The sequence below is a fragment of the Ovis aries genome, chromosome 1 (genome assembly GCF_016772045.2).
Source record: "Ovis aries strain OAR_USU_Benz2616 breed Rambouillet chromosome 1, ARS-UI_Ramb_v3.0, whole genome shotgun sequence".
NCBI lineage: Eukaryota > Metazoa > Chordata > Mammalia > Artiodactyla > Bovidae > Ovis > Ovis aries.
In genome coordinates this window covers 123,709,660-123,733,120 of record NC_056054.1, presented here as the reverse complement: position 1 = coordinate 123,733,120, position 23,461 = coordinate 123,709,660, and the positions used below count along the sequence as shown (strand labels likewise).

The following is a 23,461-nucleotide window of genomic DNA, read 5'->3' as shown; positions in this document are numbered from 1 at the left end:
GGTCATGGAACTGGATTCCACATGCCACAGCTAAGAGTTTACATGTCACAGCTAAAGATCCCATGTGCCACAACTAAGGCCCGGCACAGCCAAATAAATAAGGATGAAGTCAGATAGGTAGTGGAGGAAGGCCTCAATCTCACAAGGACTTTAGATTTTTTTGTTTGAGTGGAGTTGAACGCCGTATAATGGATTGACGTATGTAGACAAATGCTTAGGCATAAGGACCTGATCCATATGTATAAATACACAGCTGGGCTTCACACAGACAAACCCACTTCACATGTATGAATATACATGGGCATAGTATGCGATTTGGTGAATCAGAGGGCCAGTGAGCAGAGAAAAAAGGAGATGTAGAGAGAAAAACTAACAAAATAAGAGATCATTGAATGAGTGATTGCTGGAAACCAGAATTAAATACGAGAATTCAAAGCCCAGGGGAAGTGGGTAAATGGAACCTGGGTGCCATGTGGCACTCATGGAAAATGAAAAAGTGTTCATTCCTCAGGGCGGAAAAGTCACAGAGAGCTGGGGGCTGTCACCTTTCTTGTCAAACGTTAGCAACTAATTTCCATTTTATCCATTATTATTGATCAAAAATTGAGAATGTTTTTAACCACATAAACTTTGGGGTTTCTTTATATGCTCTTGAAACGATGGCAAGCATGGAAAATTTTGTAGGTTATGTGCCTTTAGAAATAGGTGGGGTTTTTTTTCTTTGTCTTTCCTGGTGGCTCAGTGGTAAAGAATCCGCCTACCACTGCAGGAGACGTGGGTTCGATCCCTGCTCTGGTAAGATCTCACATGCCTCAGAGCAGCTAAGCCCCTGTGTCACAACCGCTGAGCCTGTGCTCCAGAGTCTGTCCTCTGCAACAGGAGAAGCTACTGCGGTGAGAAGCCATGTGCCACGACTAGAGAGCAGCCCATGCTCCCCACAAGTAGAAAAAAGCTCACGTACAGCAGTGAAGACCCAGCACAGACATAAATAAATAAAACTTTAAAAAAAATTGTATTTTTACCTGGTTTTAAGAAACTCAAGCATTGAAGATTGAAGGCGGGAGGAGAAGGGGACAACAGAGGATGAGATGATTGGACGGCATCACTGACTCGATGAGTTTGAGCAAGCTCTGGGAGTTGGTGATGGACAGGGAAGCCTGGCGTGCTGCACTCCACGGGGTCACAAAGAGTCAGACACAACTGAGCCACTGAACTGAACTGAACTGAAGAAAATCAAGCAGCTTTATTGTCAAAGAGAACGTAATGGCTTGAGTTTGCTGAAAAAAGTGATAGAAGACTGGATTTTCTAAATTTGTAGGTTCAAAGGAATGTATCAGAAGCCAGCAAACGTTTCCAAATTAGCACTCAGCCAGTTCTTTTTGGAAGTGTGCTCATGTGTATAAAAAAAGCTTCCATGGCACCTTCAAACCTGGGGACAAATGAATAATGGTATAACCCTCATCATGAATATGAGCCTGTTCTTGGGCAGTTTTATAAAATGTGAAAACAGGCATCATCTACTCTGCTACCAGATGTCTTATCTTAAATCCAAACCCAGGCTAAGCTTGGAAGCAGCAGATTTTGCACTGCTTGTCTTTGCCTGTTTTGGGGCTCCCTTTTCCATAGAGATTGGACTTCCAGTCTTTTCTTCCTTGTACACTCATGCTGTCCCTCAGGGAATGAAACTGGCATGCCCAGTCACTGTGCAAGCTGCTCTTGCCGTGCTAAGTCGCTTCAGTCGTGTCTGACTCTGTGCAACCCTATGAATTATAGCCCAAGAGGCTCCTCTGTCCATGGGATTCTCCAGGCAAGAATACTGGAGCGGGTTGCCATGCCCTCCTCCAGGGGATCTTCCCGACCCAGGGATCAAACCCTTTTATGTCTAGCCTGCACTGGCAGGCAGATTCTTTACCCATAGCGCCACCTGGGAAGCCCCTAAAGTAGATATCAATTCAGTTCAGCCCTTCAGTCATGTCCAACCCTTTGTGACCCCATGGACTGCACGCCAGACTTGTCTGTCTATCACTGTATTACAGATGAGACACTGAGATGTAAAGGAGTTAGGTTTAACATCCCTGAAAAGTTCCGGGCCTGAGGGGTCTCAAAGCCCCAATTCCCTACCTCCCAGCCTGTGGCCTCCACATCTGTGCTTTGGCACTTTTATCCGGGGCCAGCATTCTCTGGGGCACCGCAGCACTCTGCCCACTGTCCCATCCGCTTCCCACACTCACCAGCACCGGGAAACTTGCCTGCTTAATGAGCATTCCGTAAAAGCCCACTTAGTCTCTGCTTCACACTTTCGCTGAAAGTTTTTTTTTAAAGTTTCAAAAAGTCAGTGGCATTGTGAAGAGTGGTGATTAGTTGGCTAATCAATGAGACCTCTAATCCTTTTTATCTCCTTAGTAATTTAATTCTGGGGCTTCCCAGGTGGCACAACGGTAAAGAATCTGCCTGCCAATGCAAGAGATGCAGGTTTGATTCCTAGGTTGGGAAGATCCCCTGGAGGAGGAAATGGCAACCCACTGCAGTATTCTTGCCTGGAGAATCCCTTGGACAGAGGAGCCTGGTGGGCTGCTGTGCCTGGAGCTGCAAAGAGTCAGACAGACTGAGCAACTAAGCACAGCACACAGTGCATTTTATCCTTTAAGTCACTTCAATGATAGCAGGGTCTTAGCTCAAAGGAAGTGTTTCCGCTCAGTTGTGTCTGACTCTTTGCAACCTCATGGACTGTAGCCTGAAGTCTTCTCCATCCATAGAATTCTCCAGGCAAGAATACTGGAGTGGGTAGCCATTCCCTTCTCTGGGGGATCTTCCTGACCCACAGATTGAACCCAGGTCTCCTGCACTGCAGGCAGATTCTTTCCTTTCTGAGCAACCAGGGAAGCCCTTAGCTCAATGATTCCCCCAAATGAGGATTGAAAGTCATGTGGAATGTTGTCAACAGCACCATCACAAATCAATGAGATAAACACTAAAACGCTGAAAGTTTCTGTATACTCCTCAAAGACTTAGTAGATTCCTACTTAACACAAGTCCCAGGTGACAGAATGCCAGACCATTAGTCAGGGTAGGTTAGCTGCTGAAACCCACAACACAACTGCCAAATCTTGCTGGGATAATGAGGATAAAGCCCTCTTTCCTGCTCATGCCGTGGTCTAGTGGGACTGGACAAGTGGGAAGGCTATGCTCCATGTGGTCATTCAGGCACCCGGTTCCTTCTGTCTTGGGCTTTCCCCATCTTCTGGGTCTTCAGAGTTTGTCCTTGTCTCTCTCTTTTTAAACTTGTTTTCATTTTATTTTTTTTAACTTTTTTATGTTTAAATTTTTATTTTCTTTTATCTGAACCCCCTTCCCACCCCCACCCCCCAAACCATCCCCCTGGGCCATCCCAGTGTACCAGCCCCAAGCATCCTGCATCCCGCGTCGAACCTAGACTGGCGATTCGCTTCCCATATGACATTATACATGCTTCAATGCCATCCTCCCAAATCATCCCACCCTCTCCCTCCCCCACAGAGTCAAAAAGTCTGTTCTGTACATCTGCATCTCTCCTGCTGTCTCGCATACAGGGTTATCATTACCATCTTTCTAAATTCCATATATATGTGTTAGTATACTGTATTGGTGTTTTTCTTTCTGGCTTACTTCATTCTGTATAATCAGCTCCAGTTTCATCCACCTCATTAGAACTGATTCAAATGTATTCTTTTTGATGGCTGAGTAATACTCCATTGTGTATATGTACCACAGCTTTCTTATCCATTCATCTGCTGATGGACATCTAGGTTGCTTCCATGTCCTGGCTATTATAAACAGTGCTGTGATGAACATTGGGGTACACGTGTCTCTTTCAATTCTAGCTTCCTTGGTGTGTATGCCCAGCAGTGGAATTGCTGGGTCATAAGGCAGTTTTATTTCCAGTTTTTTAAGGAATCTCCACACTGTTCTCCGTAGTGGCTGCACTAGTTTTCATTCCCACCAACAGTGTAAGAGGGTTCCCTCTTCTCCACACCCTCTCCAGCATTTATTGCTTGTAGACTTTTGGATCGCAGTCATTCTGACTGGTGTGAAATGGTACCTCATTGTGGTCTTGATTTGCATTTCTCTGATAATGAGTGATGTAGAAATCAAAGAGGACACTAATAGATGGAGAAATATACCATGTTCATGGATTGAAAGAATCAATATAGTGAAAATGAGTATACTACCCAAAGCAATCTACAGATTCAATGCAATCCTTATCAAACTACCAGCGATATTTTTCACAGAGCTAGAACAAATAATTTCACAATTTGTATGGAAATACAAAAAACCTTGAATAGCCAAAGCAATCTTGAGAGGGAAGAATGGAACTGGAGGAATCAACCTGCTTGACTTCAGGCTCTACTACAAAGCCACAGTCATGGAACTGGCACAAAGACAAAAATATAGATCAATGGAACAAAATAGAAAGCCCAGAGATAAATCCACACACCTATGGACACCTTATCTTCGACAAAGGAGGCAAGAATATACAATGGATTAAAGACAGTCTCTTTAACAAGTGGTGCTGGGAAAACTGGTCAACCACTTGTAAAAGAATGAAACTAGAACACTTTTTAACACCATACACAAAAATAAACTCAAAATGGATTAAAGATCTAAATGTAAGACTAGAAACTATAAAACTCCTAGAGGAGAACATAGGCAAAACACTCTCCGACATAAATCACAGCAGGATCCTCTATGACCCACCTCCCAGAATATTGGAAATAAAAGCAAAAATAAACAAATGGGACCTAATTAAACTTAAAAGCTTCTGCACAACAAAGGAAACTATAAGCAAGGTGAAAAGACAGCCTTCTGAATGGGAGAAGATAATAGCAAATGAAGCAACTGACAAACAACTAATCTCAAAAATATACAAGCAACTCATGCAGCTCAATTCCAGAAAAATAAACGACCCAATCAAAAAATGGGTAAATAGACATTTCTCCAAAGAAGACATACAGGTGGCTAATAAACTTGTTTTTAAAAAGCACTTGTTTCTTTATTTGTGCTGGCCCTAAGTCGTGGCACTCAGGATCTTCCTTGCATCATGTGGGCTCACTCGCTGCATCTGGAAGCCTCGGTGGTTGTGGCACACAGGCTTAGTTGCTCCGCAGCAGGTGGGATCTTAATTCCTTAACCAAGAATCGAACTCGTGTCTCCTGCATTGAAAAGTGGATTCTTAAGCACTGGACCACCAGGGAGGCCCCTGTCCTTGCCTGCTTTGTCTTCCATGTGTGACGGCAGATGAGACAGAGGGAGTAGAGGGTCACATGAGGAGTCTCCAGCACCCCACTGTCAAGTCGCCAGCATCATTTCTGCCCTCTTGCTATTAGCCAGGACTTTCCACTGTCAGAGACCTGGAAAACCTGCTTCTCCCTGGTGCTTGGGAAGAACTGTATTGTCTCTGCCCTGCCTAGACTCTCACTTGGGCCCAGGATCTGAATGCCTCACTTAAGAGCAGTGTAGCTACCTCGGTCGTCCCTGTCTTTGTGATTCCCTGTCAGACATCTAGGAGACGTCCAATCTCTAGTTCTCCTAATTAAACTCTGGAGTCAACTTTTTTGAGCCAAACCTGGCACTGAAGAAGAGACTTAAAGGCTAAACTCACTTTTTGATCTTAATGCTCTTGGGGGTGCGGTGCCCAGCCCTGAGCCCTTTATCCACTGGGGGCCTTTGCTGCATCCTCAGACTCACTGACTCATTGCTCTAAAGCTGCGTAGGCCGCCCCCTTCTCCTGCTCCAGCCAATTCTCTAAACACCCTCGCCTACAGAAAAGAAAAAAAAAAAAAACAAAAAAAAACCCTTTTCTGGAAAAGAACTTCAAACATGTAGAAACACCTTTGAATATTTGTGAATAAAAGGGTGTAGTCTCTTATCTAAAGCATTAAGGGACTGAAGGGTGCTCCTTTATTGTAAGAAAACCAGGGGTGGGAAGAACAAGGACAATACAATTGAATTCCATTCTCTTCCCAGAAGTAAGGTTGTGCAATTGGCCCCTGGTGATTAGAGGACTTGAGCATGCAGATGTGCAGCCAGGGAGGGATGTATTTACATCCTGAGCTTGGACTGACTCAGGCAACCTCAGTCCTTGGGAAACTTGGACTTTAGTGGAGGGCTTCTGGCTGCAGGGGGGAAACAAGAGGAAGAATCTGGAGCATGTTTGCTCTCTTCTAAATACTGTGTGTGTTCTCAGTCACTAAGTCGTGTCTGAATCTTTGCGACCCCATGGACTGTAGCCCGCCAGGCTCCTCTGTCCATGGGATTTCCCAGGCAAGAATCCTGGAGTGGGTTGTCATTTTCTCCTCCAGGAGATTTTCCCAACCCAGGGTTGGACCTGAGTCTCCTGCATTGGCAGAAGGATTCTTTATCATTGAGCCACTAAATATTAGTGGCTTCTTAAACATCCGCTGGATCATGGAAAAAGCAAGAGAGTTCCAGAAAAACATCTATTTCTGCTTTATTGACTATGCCAAAGCCTTTGACTGTGTGGATCACAATAAACTGTGGAAAATTCTGAGAGAGATGGGAATATCAGACCACCTGACCTGCCTCTTGAAAAATCTATATGCAAGTCAGGAAGCAACAGTTACAACTGGACATGGAACAACAGACTGGTTCCAAATAGGAAAAGGAGTATGTCAAGGCTGCATATTGTCACCCTGCTTATTTAACTTCTATGCAGAGTACATCATGAGAAATGCTGGGCTGGAAGAAGCACAATCTGGAATCAAGATTGCCGGGAGAAATATCAATAACCTCAAATCTGCAGATGACTCCACCCTTATAGCAGAAAGTGAAGAGGGACTAAAAAGCCTCTTGATGAAAGTGAAAGTGGAGAGTGAAAAAGTTGGCTTAAAGCTCAACATTCAGAAAACGAAGATCATGGCATCTGGTCCCATCACTTCATGAGAAATCGATGGGGAAACAGTGGAAACAGCGTCAGACTTTATTTTTTTGGGCTCCAAAATCACTGCAGATGGTGACTGCAGCCATGAAATTAAAAGATGCTTACTCCTTGGAAGAAAAGTTATGACCAACATAGATAGCATATTGAAAAGCAGAGACATTACTTTGCCAACAAAGGTCCCTCTAGTCAAGGCTATGGTTTTTCCTGTGGTCATGTATGGATGTGAGAGTTGGACTGTGAAGAAAGCTGAGCGTCAAAGAATTGATGCTTTTGAACTGTGGTGTTGGAGAAGACTCTTGAGAGTCCCTTGGACTGCAAGGAGATCGAACTAGTCCATTCTGAAGGAGATCAGCCCTGGCATTTCTTTTGAAGGAATGATGCTAAAGCTGAAACTCCAATACTTTGGCCACCTCATGCAAAGAGTTGATTCATTGGAAAAGACTCTGATGCTGGGAGGGATTGGGGGCAGGAGGAGAAGGGGATGACAGAGGATGAGATGGCTGGATGGCATCACTGACTCGATGAACGTGAGTCTGAGTGAACTCCAGGAGTTGGTGATGGACAGGGAGGCCTGGCGTGCTGCGATTCATGGGGTTGCAAAGAGTCAGACACGACTGAGCGACTGAACTGAACTGAACTGAACTGAAACCTTATTTATTTAAAAGAAGTAAAAAGAGAAAGAACAAGAAGGAAAGAGGAGAAGCAAAGAAGTGAGGAAATTTTTCTTTTCCTTCCAAGCTCAGCAAGTGACATTGCTGACATTTCTGGACATTGCGTGATGGCTGCTACTGGGGCTTTGTGCTTGTTTTTGAGTTGACCATCCAACCACTGGGGCTCAGAGCAGAGAGGGCTGGCTAGGCTTGTGATTTGCATCGAATCAATGAGAGCGCTGAGTAAATCCATGTTCTTCAAGATTGACCGTGTGGGAGGGGCTCACTCCCCTGGTGGTCCAGTGGTTAGGACTTTGCCTTCTGCTGCAGGGGGTGTGGTTTCAACCCCTGGTTGGATTCCTGAGAACCCATATGTCTTGTGGCCAAAGAGCCAAAATATAAAACAGAGACAATATTGTAACAGATTCAATAAAGAATTTAAAAAATGGTCCATACACACACAGAAAAAGAATCTTAAAAAGATTTACTTTATGATAGCAATACCTTAGTGTCAGGCAGTGGTTTATGGGTGATGGAAGATACTGTCCCCACCAATTCTGAGAGGTGATGGTCACAGTCACACACCATAATCCCAGGTTGAACCCTGGCCTTGGGGCTTTTAATCCTCTGCGCTCCTCCCACTTCCTCCCTGCCCATCCCCCTGCTTCAGGATGAGGATGTTCCAGCTGTATGGGATTCTGAAATGCCTTCTGAAACCATCCCAGTTAGATGCACCCCTTAGTTCTGACCATGTAACTCTGACCGCTACAGACGCAGTGTATATTCCCTTCAGAATGATGCGCTTAACAGTAACCCTCAGATGCTAACGGGGGCCGGGGGGGAACTGATCAAATATGTGGGTGAGATTCCACCTGTATGTCCGTCCTCACATCCCAGTGCACAGAGGGGTGTCTGATTCAGAGAAGTCCTGAAGGGCAAGAACAGTTTGCCTTGGTTTAACGGGTATGTTCCAGGATTAATTTTGGGTGCATGCTCGCTCAGTTGTGTCTGACACTTGCAATCCCATGGAATGCAGCCCACCAGGCTCCTCTGTCCATGTGATTTCCCAGGCAGGAATACTGGAGTGGGTTGCCATTTCCTTCTCCAGGGGATCTTCCTGACCCAAAGATCGAACGTGCATCTCCTGCATTGGCAGGTGGGTTCTTTACCACTGCACCACCTGGGAAGCCTTAATTTGGATAGACCCTTCTTTCCCCCCAGCATAGCACCTGCTCCTTCCATAGAACACATTGTCTCCCCGCTCTCCCCACCGCCCCACCCACCCTGGCTCCCTGATTCTTTGATCCTTCAGGGCTCCCTGGATTATTTGTGTATAAATGGTTTTTTTCCTTGGAAATGCATTGGGCATGATGATTCCAAGACTGTCTTCCCTGGGTCTTTCTGAAGATGGAGAAGAGCTTCTGTTCCTCTTAGGGGTTCTTTCCCATGAACCTCTCACCCACCTTTAGAAACAGGAAAGCATCAAAGCCTTTATCTAAACTCCTCTAAGATTTGCCCAGCTGAAGCCTCTCTGGATGTGCCTTTGTGGAAGGTGTGAGCTGTGGCTGGGGCTGTAGGAATTTCTGCTGATAGACAGTGGAGGGTTCACCAGGGAAGAGAGCCGACACCTTCCCAGTGCTCCCTCTCCCCCAGTTTAAACAAGGGTCAATGGAGCATTTCCAGGCCATTCCAGATTCCGAGGAGCGATTTCTTAACAGAGTGTGCACTTTTGCCTTATTTCAGAGTAGTAAATATTTACCCACAAATAGGCAATCAGACAGTGAAAACACTGACTGAGTATTATCACATAAAGCATTTTTGACTGACCCAACGTGATGGGGCATTTGATCCAGAGAGAACTCTTAACAAAAGCTGCATCTTTAAAAAGGATCCCATCTGGGGACTTCCCTGGCAGTGCAGTAGTTAAAACTCTGTGCTTCTAATTCAGGGGGCACGGATTTGATCCCTGGTCAGAAAGCTAATATCCCACATGCCATGTGGAGGAACAAAAAAAAGAGAAAACAAATTAAATAAAATTAGGTTGTTATATTAATTTTTAAAAAAGGATCCCAGCCAAGAAACCGAGGTATGGGGAAAGCTAAGTGCTATGGTCTGAATGTGTGTGTATTCCCCAGCCCCCTGCCCCACCCCCACTCCAACATATTGAGATCCTAACTCCCAAAGGGAGGGTATTAAGAGGTGGGGCCAAGGGTGGAGCTTAAGTCCTGAGGGCGGAGCCTTCATGAAGGGTCGTTTAGTTGCTAAGTTGTGTCCCACTCTTTAGGAGCACATGGACTGCAGCCCTCACTATCTCCCAGAGTTTGCCAAAGTTTATGTGCATTGAGGCGGTGACGCTATCCAACCATCTCATCCTCTGCCACGCCTTTCTTCCTTTGCCTTCAATCTTTCCAGCCTTTGTGAATGGGATTCACTAATCCCATGACTCTATTAAGGAAGAGACCCATAGAGTTCCCCTGGCTCTTCCACAGTGAGAAGAAGCCATCTGTGAACCAGAAAGAGGGCTCTCACCAGAACGTGATGGACCAATGTGTGTTGGTCCCTTGATCTTGGACTTCCAGCCCCCAGTACTGTGAGAAATGAATTCCATCGTTCCTAAGCCACCCTGCCTGTGGGTTTCATTAGTGCATCCTGAATGCCATGCGTGCTGAGTCACTTCAGTACTGTCTGACTCTTTGTGACCCTATGGGCCCCGCCAGTCTCCTCTGTCCATGGGGATTCTCCAGGCTAGAATGCTGGAGTGGGTTGCCATTTCTTCCTCTACGGGATCTTCCCAACCCAGGGATTGAACCTGCGTCTCTTGCATCTCCTCCATTGGTAGGTGGATCCTTTATATCCCTAGGGCCACCTTGGAGGCCCATCCTGAATGAAGGTGCTCAGTGATGTGCTGACTCAGCCCAACACACTGGAAAGGGTGGGCATGCTCAGTGGGGAGGGTGATTGCGTGCTGGAAGGGGCTTTAGTTTGGGAGCAAGTCGTCCGCTCTCTGCACTTCGTTCAAGGTCAGCCTTGGCAGTGGACTCGGCTCCCCCACAGTTCCCACCTTTATCCTGTGAGATGGGTGATCCAGAGGGCATCTCCCCAGCTCCTGGGGTCCTCTTTCCCAAGAACCTCTTCCTACACTGACTTCTTACACCCTCCGCCATGTATGTCCATTTCCATCACTCGTAACTGCTCCACCTTGAAATCTGATCAAGCAACTTTGGGCCGTGGGGTCCTCCCTCTCCAGCTTGATGGTATGACTGCCCCCACTGACCCTGTGGATCTCAGCAGACCTCTGTGACCCTGGTCCTCTCCTGTGACTGCCTCTTTCCCCGTATTTATTTGTTTATTTCTTTAAAATGTACTTATTGATTTATTTCTGGCTGCACTGGATCTTCACTGTTCCAAGCGGGCTTTTCTCGAGTTGTGGTGAGTGGGGGCTGCTCTCAGCTCCCTATTGTGGTGACCTCTCTTGTAGAACGTAGGCTCCAGGTGCTCGGATTTCAGTAGTTCCAACACATGGGCTTAGTAAACCCGCAGCATGTGTGATCTTCCTGGACCAGGGATCGAACCCACGTCCCCTGCATTGGCAGACAGATGCTTAACCACTGGACCTCCAGGGAAGTCCCACCTTACCTATATTTAGCTTGGAGCCCACAGTTCATCATTTCCAGCTCTCTCTTGCCAACACCCCCTTTCAAATTCGTCTGATCCTAACCCACAGTGAGAAATGTAGCTTAAATATGACCTCGGACTCCTGTGCCTTTGTATTTATACAGACACACATGGACATACATAGGTTCTCTCCCAACCTCAACCCAGTCGTAATTATTGAAACATCTCTCCCTGGTCATCAGTCCTTATGACTAAGCCTTATTCCTCTCCTCATCTTCACCAAGTCATCATAAGGGTCATCTGTACAAACTCGTAGTTTCCTGTGGCTGCTCTCATTTTCACCCAGCATAAACTGATTCTCTTACAGTTCTGGAGGTCAGAAGTCTAAAATCAAGGTGTTGGCAAAGCTGTGTTCTTTTGGGGGAATTCAGGGTACCATCTGTTTCCTTGTCTTTTCCGGTTTCTAAATACCGCCTGCATTTTTGGCTCCTAGCAGAACCTCTAGTTCAGTGGCTACACCTCCTTCCTCTGACTCTGGTCTTCTTGCCTCCGTCTTATAAGGATCTTGGAATCATACTGGTGTCTCCCAGATCATCCAAGGTGTCTTGCCATCTCAAGATCTTTAAATTAATCATAACTGCAAAAGCCCTTTTGTGATGTAAAGTAACATATTTATAGATTCTGGGGACTGGTCCCTGTGGACATTTGTGGGGGATTCTTCTGTCTACCAGGTGAGCCATTTGCTTATTTTTTATTTATTCATTTGGCTGTGTGGGGTCTTAGTTGTAGCATGCAGGATCTTTTGTTGTGGCCTACAGATTCTCTAGTTGCGGCTCATGGGCTCACCAGCTGTGGTGCCTGGACTTAGTTGCATTGTGGCATGTAGGATCTTAGTTCTCCAACCAGGGATTGAACCCACGTCCTCTGCATTGCAGGGCAGATTCTTAACCACTGGACCACCAGGGAAGTCCCCATTTTCTTAACTTCTGCTCACGTTCAGCCTTTTCTAAATAGGCTCCCATTACCCACTCACCAGCCCAAATGCTCCTCAAAGTGGTCCTTGATGACCTGCATGTTGCTGAAAGCAGCGGTAGTTCTAACTGTCCTTCTTTTGATCTCTTAGCAGCTTCTGACACAGCCAATCAGAATGGGGCATAGAAAGTACCTCTGGGGGCCCGTGAACTTGGACACAGTGAAATGTGCAGCCGCCCTTCAAGGAAAGAAACTGCCAGCTCACATACACTCCCCCTCATGTCCCCTCCCTGTCACCTAACCCTCTTTTCCCTAAAGTCATACTAGCCTGGGAATGCATGGGTGGTTTTTAAAGTTTTTCCCTTTTTTTTTTAACTGCATACAAATGTTTTATATTATCTTATTTTAAAGTTTTAAAAATTCTTTTGACCACACCGAACGGCATGTGGGATCTCGCTTCCCTGACCAGGGCTCAAACCTGTTCCCCCTGCATTGGAAGGGCAGCCTCTTAACCAGTAGACCACCAGGGAAGTCCAGATTATTTTTGCTTTTTAAATAGACTTTCTTTCTGAGAAGGCTTAGGTTCACAGCGAAACTGAGCAGAAAGTTCAGGGATTTCACCCACGGCTTCCCCCACTATCCCACACACCCCGCACCAGCGGTGCACTGTCGCAACCAGGGAACCTGCTGTGACACCAGATTGCCACCCAGAGTCCGTGGTTCATACTGAGTTTCTCTCTTGATGCTGGGCCGGCTTTGATGGTTTCATCGCCCTACAGTTCCTCTGTGCTCCACCTATTCATCCCTGTCTGCGAACCTCTGGCAACCACTTATATCTTCACTGTGTCCATAGTTTCACCTTTTCCTGAATGACATATAGTTGGAATCATGCAGTATGGAACCTTTTCAAATTGGCTTCTTCCACCTAATCATATACGTCTTATTTCCTCCATGTCTTTTGTGGCTTCATAGCTCATTTCATTTTCTGTTGTTGTGCAGTCACTAAGTCTTGTCTGATTCTTTGTGACCCCATAGACTGCAGCACACAAACTCCTCCATCCTCCACTATCTCCCAGAGTTTGCTCAAGCTTATGTGCATTGAATCAGTGATGCCATCCAACCATCTCATCATCTGCCGCCCTCTTCTCCTCCTGCCCTCAATCTTTTCCAGCATCAGGGTATTTTCCAGTGAGTCAGTCTTCACATCAGGTGACCAAAGTATTGGAGCTTCAGCTTCAGTGTCAGTCTTTCCAATGAATATTCAGGGATGCTTTCCTTTAGGGTTGACTGGTTTGATCTCCTTGCAGTCCAAGGAATGAATAATATTCCATTGCTGGACTTAGGCCTAGGTTTCCGAAGAAGGAATTAGACCGAGTCTAGAGCAAGTTTTCCTGCCGAACTTGTAGAGTGTCAGTCAGAACTGATGTATCAGGAAGGAGGCTCCCCTCTCTCCTCGAAGTGCGAAAGGGCCGGAAAGACCTCCAGTTAATCAATTCTGTGCATCGAGCTTCTGTCTCCAGAACATGACTCTCAGGATATGAAGATCGTAGCAGGGAGGCTCTGGCCATTGCTGTGTGTCTGGTTGTATTTTGATGCAAACAGTCCCACGGAGATCAAGTTTGTTTCCTGAAGACAACCTATTAACACACGACAAATTGGGTGATGAAAGGTGATAGTCCGAACACAGCAGAAGTTTCTTTCTCACTCACATGATAGTCTGTGCAGCAGGCAGCAATTCACTTCATCAATCTGGGAGTCAGGCCCCTTTGGTCTTGTGGCTCCATCTGTCCCAGGGCCTTAACATCATTTAGCCAGAGTAACACATGGCCTTTTGAACAGACCATAAACACTAAGCTGAGGTCATGCTCCCAGAACTGATTTAAGATTTCAGCCAGCTGAGCATCCCCATGAAGGATGGGGTATGATGGACAAGAACATTTTATTAACAAAGCTGAGGGGACCCAAGGATGAGAGTACCAGCCTGGAAAGCTTCAGGGTGGGTACCAGCCTGCGGGCAGCCTCAGAGCCACCCTGAGTTCCCCGGATCCTAAGACCCCATAGAGAATCTTGCATAAATCATGGCTTCATCAGGGCCCACCTGTGCACCCTACAGGATGACACTGACCTGGAGCCCCAGGACCACCAAGGGATCTCTGCCTGGTCCCTCTCAGTGCCCCGAGGGGCTCACCTTATAAGCAACAACATTCCAACAAGCAGGGTCCTGACTCACAATGCATGAGTGCATGCTAAGTCACTTCAGTCGTGGCCAACTCTTTGTGATCCCATGGACCGCAGCCCACTAGGCTCCTCTGTCCATGGGATTCTCCAGACAAGGATACTGGAGTGGGTTGCCGTGCCCTCCTCCAGGGGATCTTCTGGACCCAGGGGTCAAAGCCACGTCTCTTACATCTGCTGCATTGGCAAGCGGGTTCTTTACCACTAACATCACCTGATTCGCAGGCCTGCTGCTTAATGGCAGTTTTGCTGCTCAAAGCTAGACTTTACTTCTCTACTGCTGCTAAGTCACTTCAGTCATGTCTGATTCTGTGCGACCCCATAGATGGCAGCCCACCAGCCTCCCCCGTCCCTGGGATTTTCCAGGGCGAAGTTAATTCGGGGTGGCTGATTCCTTGGCCGATCTTACAATGGTGGTTGTGGGTGGGAAGGAAAAAAGGAATTACAGCCGGACGCCTAAGGTCTGAATGCAGAGTACTTGTGAGGGTGCCCAGTCTTTGCTTTCACACTGGGCAGGTGTGCTTTGGCAGGTGAGCCCCATCTAGGGCCGAGCATCTGAGTCCCTTCTCGGTGACCGTCAGGGGAGCCCAGGGAGCTGGACTAGGTGCCTTTTGTCAAGAATTACGGTTCAGAGAGGATTTTGAAACCCAAGCAGGAATAGCTCGAGCACGGCCCGTCCCTGTGGGGACTAGGGCACTTGGAGGCTGCCTTCCTCTACACCCCCTCCTCCCCTCGAAGGCTGACGCTGCCAAACCGTCTCCCACACACCTCCCCAGAAAGTCCCTGGCTTCCCTCCCAGCCGCCTCGCAATTGACCTCATGAGGTGTGAGAAGGAGGAAAGGAATCTGCATCTCCGATGAACCTTCCTTCCTCCTTTCTGAGAAAACATCCAGGCCGCTGGTGCCTGCCAGGCCGTCCACAGCTCCTCCGAGCCCAAGGCCTTTTCGACTCAGCCAGCCTCGCTGGAGGTGCGGTGACAGGGAGCCAGTATAAGTCTCCTGGGGCTGCTGTGACAAATGACTGTGAACTTGGATGACTGAAAACAGCAGAAATACATTCTCTCACAGTTCTGGAAGCCAGAAGTCTAGATCAGGTGTCAGCAGGGTCGTGCTGTCTTCAGAGTTTCTCTGGAAGAATCTTTTCTGGGACTTCCCTGGTGGTCCGGGGGTTAAAACTCTGAGCTTCCATTGCGGGTGACACAGGTTCCATCCCTGGTCAGGGAACTAAGATCCCACAGACTGCAGCACAGCCAGACACACACACACACACACACACACACACACACACACACTTTTTTTTTTAACTAAAAAAAAAAAAGAATCTTTCCTACTGTCCTCCAGTTCCCATTGGCTCCTGACCACCCTGGAGGTTCTTGGCTTGCAGAGACATCACTGTAGTCTTTACATGACTGCTGCCCTGTGTTTCCTCTCTTCTCGTCAGGACACCAGTCACATAGGATTCAGAGACCTTCTCACTCCGGATCTCAGCTTCACTAATTACATCTGCCATGACCCTGTGTCCAAATAAGGTCACATGCTGAGGTTCCTGGTGAAGGTCAATTTGGGGGGAGACACTGCTGGACCCATAACCAAGCCCTAGCATCCCCTCTCCCCCTCCCTTCAGAGAAGTCCTTTACCCTAGGCAGGATGCCTGCCTTGCTCTCTTCTCCAGGACGGAGGCAGGCCCAGGACTGGTTTCCTAAAATAAAACGGGCATCCCCTTGCTCCAGGAAGGCCTGGCCCAGCTAGTGGGAGATCAGAAAAGCCAAGTCTCCCTCAGGACAGGCATTTACATGCCCCAGGGACACCCACTCGCCATTTCTTCCTACGTTATAGAGATGCTTCAGGACTTCTTGCCTCCTGGCCAGCCCTTCAGTGCTTCCTGGAGGGAACACGCTCTCGGAGCCTTGCCACGGGCCAGCCCAGACCAAGGGCTCCAGCCCAGACAGAAAAGCCGGCATCTGCTCCCTTTCGGCCCCCAGCTCTGTCTGATGTCCTGTCCTGGGGATCAGGGGAGGAAGCCCTGCCCACACCTTCGGCACTGCCCAGCCCCTGCGCCAGGGGAGCCGAGGTCCTCCCGCTCCGAAATCCATGAAGGAGTGGTGAACTCCTATATCCCTTGTAACCCAGCTGAATATTTTCCAGGTTACCTAACCAAACTCCTGCAAAACCACACCGCCTATGCCTGTGACGGGGACCATTTGAATCTGCAGTGTCCTCGGCATTCCACGATAAGTGTCCAGTCGGCATTTTATGGGCAAGATTACCAAAAGTGTAGTCCGCAGCAGCCTGCCTCCCAGAGGGAAGACAGCCTAACCTGTGTGGTGCCCACCACACTGCAGGTATTGCCTTTCCTAAGATGTTCTAAGATGACAAATGGTTTTCTCTTTCTCTGCCTCTGCCTTTCTGTCCCTCTCTCTGTGTATATACTTGTGATTTCCCAGTTCACTCCAAGCAAACCTGATCCCTGAAAATCTCCGTGTAGACAGATCACAAATTTGGCAAGTGAGCTAGTCTTTGCTTCTGAGTCTATACAGAATGCCTGCTTACTGGAGCCCTCCCATCAAACACTTGCAGAATGAATTTATTCAAAGGCACGCTGCTCCCTGCAATAACGCTAAATGCAATAAAGCTACCATTATGCTGGGTTTCAACCTTGAGGCTTAACACCTCTCATCAGCCCCTCCACCCCCCACCCCACCCCCAGGAGACAAGGAAAGGCAATGCCTGCTTTAGTAGAAACTGCAAGGCAGACATCAGAGGTCATGGTCAGATTCTTAGAGCATGCACTCAAGGAAGAGGAATATCAATAATCATCTTTGTTATTTTTTATGGTTTGCTTCTCCAGTTGTAGATAATCATGTTATTCTGGTTTGGATCTATGTTGAGCAGTCTCTGCTGGTTTACTCTTGATAATACCAGGAATTGGGGGTGGAGTTGCGGTGCCAATTCTTTTTTCGATTGGCATTGGGGAAATACTTGGTCTACGAGCAGGTCAAAACTAAGGTATTCTGTAACAGCGTACAGAAAACCCAAAAGAACTCTTTTGGCCAACCCCAGTATCCATGATCACTTTCAACTATTCTTGCTTTCAGTTACCCAAACAACCTCCATCCTGCTTTCCTGGCCCCCTCAACATCTATAACTAGTTGGCCAACGGTATGGAGTCACTTGGGTTTGGATTTTTTTTTTTAATGCCTCTGAAGTTCCCTATGAATCCGTTGACGTTAAGGCGGTTAGAGTAGCTGGTGAATTAGATGTCCGCTTGATTTTTGTCCGTTGCGAGAAATGAGAGTAACCATAAATTTCTGAAGAGGACTGAGGAGAAATGGGATCAGCTTCGACACGGCGCAGCTCTCCCTAAGGCTGGAAGAGGAGAAGCAAACCGAATGTGATAATGGAAGGGTTTTTCTGTTGCCTGGACTACTTACTGCTTCATGCCAAGCACTGCCGTATCCGGGTGGTCACGTGACTGGTGAAGACACCCACCGGGAAACCACATAAATGTGTTTGAATGAATCCCTGGTTTCCATGCCCTGAGGAGAGACAACGTGTTTCTTCTGGAGACGAGCAGTTCCTTTCCTTGCATGCCCCACCTTCCCTCCAGCCTTCCCTGCACCCTAGGAACGTCCCCATTCCTCAGTCCAGGAGCCCATGCCCACCTGGCTGGTGCCAGGCTTTCCCTTGGGCTTTCACAGAACGGTGACCAGTGCCACCAGGGCGGAAGTGCCTACTTCGGGGAGGTATGAACTCCTGGCACACGCGGGCACCAGCCTCATCCTCCGATCTGGGCGCCTGCCTCTGCCAGGCAACCCTGAGGGAAGAGGATGTTCCCGTAACCAGGCGGACGACTCATCATTTGTAAACACAGTCCGGATGTTGTTCGGAGGGCTCGTTTGCCAGAAGCATCCCTGCGCGCTGCTCTTTTTCCTCCAGAGGTTAAGAGATTCTTTCCTCTTTTAACCTGTGTTTGAGAGCTGACGCAAGGGGCTTCCTCGGAGGGCGGTTGCCCAGCTTAGGAGGGAGGGTGACACCTGCCCATCCCACCTCATCCCGAGACTAAATGGCTACAGGAAGTCCCCTCCCTGCACCTCTCAGCTCTGACACACTTTGGAAAGAGCGGTGCCTTGGGTCCCGTGGTTGTAACATGAGGAGCCTTGCAAGGGCTGATGATTCCCTCAGCCAAGGAACATGCACCATCCTTTGGGGGTCCTTGGGGGGTTTCCCTGAGCATTTTTCCTGATTTTATACACAACTGTGAGGGCCCTAAGGTGACAGAGAATACTCGGTAGGGCCAGCATCCTTCACGGAGATACTCCATGGGCGACTGTGAGAACACAGTGACTCCAGACAGGCTTATGAATTGGCACTAAAGTCAGTCGAACAGGAATAAGTAGATTCCTGGGAGCGTTTTTCCTGTTCTTGGCGTAGAGGACCTCTGTGTTCATGATGAGGGAGTCCTGATCCATGTGGGAACTGAGAGGGCAGCAGTGGGACGGGGGCCTACCTGAGACCCAGTGGTGGGTGGTCCCCGAGCTTGCCCAGAGCAGACTCACTCACAAAGGTGTGATCAGCCTGGGGAAGGTCAGGAGAGGCTTGACGGAAAGCGTTTAAAGCCAGAGGCTCAACAGAAAGCCTGAGTGTTCCGCTGGGTGGGATACCGCCCAGAGTGGGTGGGTCCTGTGTCCTTGAGGTTGGTGAGGGTAAGGATCAACTTTTTAATTTTCATGTGTTGACCTGCATTTGGGTTGGGGTTTCCAAAAACTGAAAGGGAAAGAGTTAGTCGCTCAGTCGTGTCTGTCTCTTTGTGATTCAATGGACTGTGGCCCTCCGGATTCCTCTGTCCATGGGATTCTCCAGGCAAGAATACTGGAGTGAGTAGCCATTCCCTTCCCCAGGGGATCTTCCCAACCCAGGGATCGAACCCGGGTCTCCTGCCTTGCAGGTGGATTCGTTTACCACCTGAGCCAGGGTAGAAGCCGGGGAAGCCCAGGAGTCTTCCAAATGCTGACGGGTCCTGTGACCCGTGTTAGGTGCTTCTAAGGATGCATAGCTGTGGTTGTTTCACACAGCAGTGGTGGGTAGGGGTGGACATCTGCGTTTCTTCAGTCCACCCTCTACCTTGATATGGCTTATGTCCCCAGGAGCCTCCACGATGTCACTTGTTTGCCAGGACTTCAGTAGTGGTGCCAGGCAAGGCTAATTGGAGACTGGTTTTCTGTGGGGGGCCTGGCACTGTTGAAGCAGATATTCTTTTGTGAGGAGCGATGGGGAGACTGGGAGCCGATCTGACCAGCCCCGTGTGGGGGCTTCTGTCTTAAACTCAGCTGATACCAGTGTGAAGGCTCTAAATGGGAGCCCCAGGCCAGGCAGGCAGGTGCCCGTCCTTCCAGAGCAGCCCAGGTGTGGGGTCCCGCAGACGCTGCGTGTGGTTCTCAAGCCTGTCCCTTTTCTACCCTCTCCTTTTAGAAGGTGCTGGACGAGTGTCAGAACCAGCGGGCCTGCCACCTCCTGGTCAATAGCCGTGTTTTTGGACCTGACCTTTGTCCAGGAAGCAGTAAATACCTCCTGGTCTCCTTTAAATGCCAACCTAGTAAGTAACTGCCGAGGGGACAGAGCGTGTGGGGGTGTGGGCTTTCGGTTTCATTCAGAGCCTGATGACAGTGCTCCGCCAGTGGACCAGTTGGCATTCGTCCAGCTTTGAAACGCTTATTAATAGGCATGCCGGGGTCCCAGCCTCGTGTGCGTGCACACTTACCTGTGTGCGTTCTTGCAAGCCCCTGAGTTTTCTTCTTTTTAATTCTCTTGTTTATTTAGTTATTTGGCTGTGCTGGGGTCCTCGTTACTGCATGCGGGCTTTTTCTTGATGCATGCAGGCTTTCTCTGGTTGAGGCGAACAGGGCGCCGGCTTCTCACTGCAGTGGCTTCCTTGTTGCAGAGCACGGGCTCCAGGGCACTCGGGCTTTGGTGGCTGTGGCACGTGGGCTCAGCAGTTACAGCTTGTAGGCTTCAGAGCACAGGCTCGGTAGTCATGGCACCTGGGCTCAGTTACTGTGCGACATGTGGGATCCTACCAGACCAGGGATCAAACCCGTGTCCCCTGCATTGGCAGCCAGATTCTTAGCCACTGGACCCCCAGGGAAGCCCACCCCTGAGTTTTTAAAAAAATCCTTCCTAGTATGTAAAACTCGGTGGTACTGATGCTAAAGGTACTGGGCGTCAAGAGACTGCAGTTGCTTTTCCCCAAAAATGGGGAGCTGGTTCTCCTTTTTAGGGGAGGGCGTGTTATGAGGCTCCCCCACCCCCTCAGCTGCGGGGCGGCTTGTCCTTCTGGGGTGGCCGATGGCACAACTACCACCTGAGCCCACAGCAACAGGTCTATACGAGCTGGCTTCCTCCCACTCTCGTCCTCAGTGGGCCATCCTGAAGCAGCATCTTTCCTGAGAGAAACAAGAGGGCTGGGTGGGAGCGACCTTTCTATCCTTTTTTATTTTCTGGCCATTGTATGCAGCATGTGAGATCTCAGTTCCCCAACCAGGGATCGAACCTGCACCCCCTGCAAGGGGAACTTGGAGTGTTAACCACTGGACCTCCAGGGACGTCTCCAGCCTCTTCCATGCTGATTCTTGCACCTTTCTCCACTGACCTCCCCCCTTTCTAACGCACACCACTTTTGTGGTTAACCCGTTGCAGTCCCAAAATAATTGCTGTTCCGTGAGGAGGTCACACCTCTAGGCATGGAGGGCCTGAGAGAAGCGTAGGTAATTACAGGTTCCTGGTAATACTTGAAAAACTTGTTGGAAAGACAGCAGTGTGCTAGCAACAACATTTAGCCAACGGTCAGGGATGAAATTTTGGAAAATTTTGCACTGCCACCACAATGCAGCAATTCATTCAAACACACACCCAGACTCATACTCACATGTGCCCCCACCCACTGTCACACGCTCACAATGCACACACCTGGACTCTCACACATGCATACTATCACACCCATATTGTACACATACGCATTGTCACTCATGTAGCCACACACTCACTCGCAAGTACACAGAATCACGAACTCCCACAAGTAGGCCCAAACTTTGCAGAACAGTCTGCCCCGCCCCCAGGAATTCTCACCAACTCCTCCCCCACTCAGTAGACTCAGGAAATTCACTTCTAGATGCCCACACTCTTAGAGGCACCTGATCTCAGAAGTGACCGCACCAGGGACTTCCCTTGTGGTCCAGTGGTTAAGACTCCGCATTCCCAGTGCAGGGGGATCAATCCCTGATCCGGGAACTAGATCCCATATGCAGCAACTAAAGATCCCTTGTGCTCTAACAGCCCAGCGCAGCCAAAAAAAAAGAGCCCCCTCACCCCCCAAAAAGATAACACACTTGGCCACACCCTTGTCTGCCTAAGCTTCGCCTTCTTTTCCACTTCTGCCAATTTGTTGCAATAGTGTCTCTCATTTTCTGTTGGAAAACTGCTCATGATAAGAGGCTGGGCAGGACCAGCGTCTGAAAGAAGTGTAAAGGCCCTATGAGATCAGCAGGCCCCGGGAAAGCTGGTGCAGGTCACGGCCTTGTGTCTACAGCAGGCAGTGAGGCCTGTCTGCCCGCTTCACTTCATCAGACCCTCACTAAGCACTGCTGTGCACAGGTGTGGCCAGGTCCTGCTTATGAAGAGAACTCACGTCTGGCAGAGGGTTCACGAATGGTTGCTCTATCTTGAGTGATTTCCGTTGTCCCTTCATCCAGAAAACATTTATTCAGATCTTTACATACTTGATCGCATCTTAGTTTCTAGGCCAAACGTCTCCTTTCCTCAGAAAGACCCTCTCTCTTCAAAAAATATCTACAGAAGACCCCTGTGCGCTTGATACTGTGCAAGAAGCTCAAAGGAGGAACTGATTGACCTCAGTTCAGGGAAGACTTTCCCAGCAAGTGATGAGGAACTCCTGGGGTCAGGTCAGGGCACAGGAAGCTCACTCCTTAGAGGAGCCTGCTGCCAGAGGTGCAGGGGCCTGGAGGGAGCAGAAAGAAGCACCAGGCAGAGAGTGGGGCAGGATTCAGGGCCCTGATGGCCAGGGAGGAGGCGGAGTCTTCCTGTAGGGCAGCATTAAACAGGCAGGGTCCTCGGATGGATGTAAAGCCCCCTCTGGCTGCCTCATGTGTAACAGACTAGAGGGGCGAGCCCTGTGTCCCGGTCCATCTGAGTTGCTATCACAAAATGCCATCAATGAGGTGGCTTACAATCAACAGAAATTTCTTCCTCTCAATTCTGGGTGCTGGAAAGGCCAGGATCAAGATGCAGACTTGATATCTTCTGACGACTTGCTTCTCATAGACAGCCGTCCTTTTTACTCTAACCACACTTGGCAGAAGGGCAAGGAATCTCTCTGGGGTCCCGTATGTAAGGGCACTAACCCCATTCATGAGGGTGCACCCCCATGACCTAAGCACCTTCCAAAGGCCCCACCTCCTGATGCCTAATCCCACTTCCTAATCACATGGGCATTAGGATTTCAGCAAGTGAATTTTAGGGGGACACAAGGGTTCAGACCAGAGCATCTTGTGTGACCTGGATGGACATTGGTGACCTGGGGCATTGAAGTTTACTGGAGTTCCTATGGGCTGTTATAAAATAGTGGTGGAAGTGAGGTTGTCCCCACACCCTCCTCCCTCTTTTTCTGCAGCACTCACCTCCGGAGGCTCTTCTCCATGGCCCCAGTTCCAGTCCCTGCATAACACTCTGAGTGTCCGAAGGCCCCACTGCTGGACCCAGGGCGCATAGAGCCAGCCTTACCATGGGAGCCAGTTTACCCCTCTCGGCCCGTCCTTACCTGTGTGCAGTGACAGCCACCTTGACGGAAGTGTTTATACCAGGGAAATCGGCTGAGGCTACACAGCAGAGCACATTTGTGTGTTTGTTGTTTGGAGAGTATTTTATCAGCAGTCCTCACTGGAATCTTCTTTCCTTGATTGTGTGCCATGCTTCACCTCGTCCTTAAATCTCATCCCTTTGGAGAATTTTCGGTTGCAGCAGGTCTTTGAATTTAGGGCTCA

The 23,461-nt window shown here is 48.7% G+C and overlaps 1 protein-coding gene across 5 annotated transcripts in view; it reads left to right on the top strand.

Moving 5' to 3' along the window:
- The window catches only part of EVA1C (eva-1 homolog C), a 123,442-nt gene that overhangs the window by 34,963 nt on the left and 65,018 nt on the right, over positions 1-23,461 (top strand). For 4 of the 5 annotated variants that reach the window (XM_060403751.1, XM_060403749.1, XM_027978295.2 and 1 more), the window contains exons 2-3: positions 16,554-16,750; positions 19,878-20,001. The exons of the other annotated variant lie outside the window; for it this stretch is intronic. In XM_060403751.1, coding sequence (XP_060259734.1) covers positions 16,554-16,750; positions 19,878-20,001 — 321 coding nt within the window. The remainder of the gene's footprint in view (positions 1-16,553; positions 16,751-19,877; positions 20,002-23,461) is intronic. 5 annotated transcript variants of the gene reach the window in all.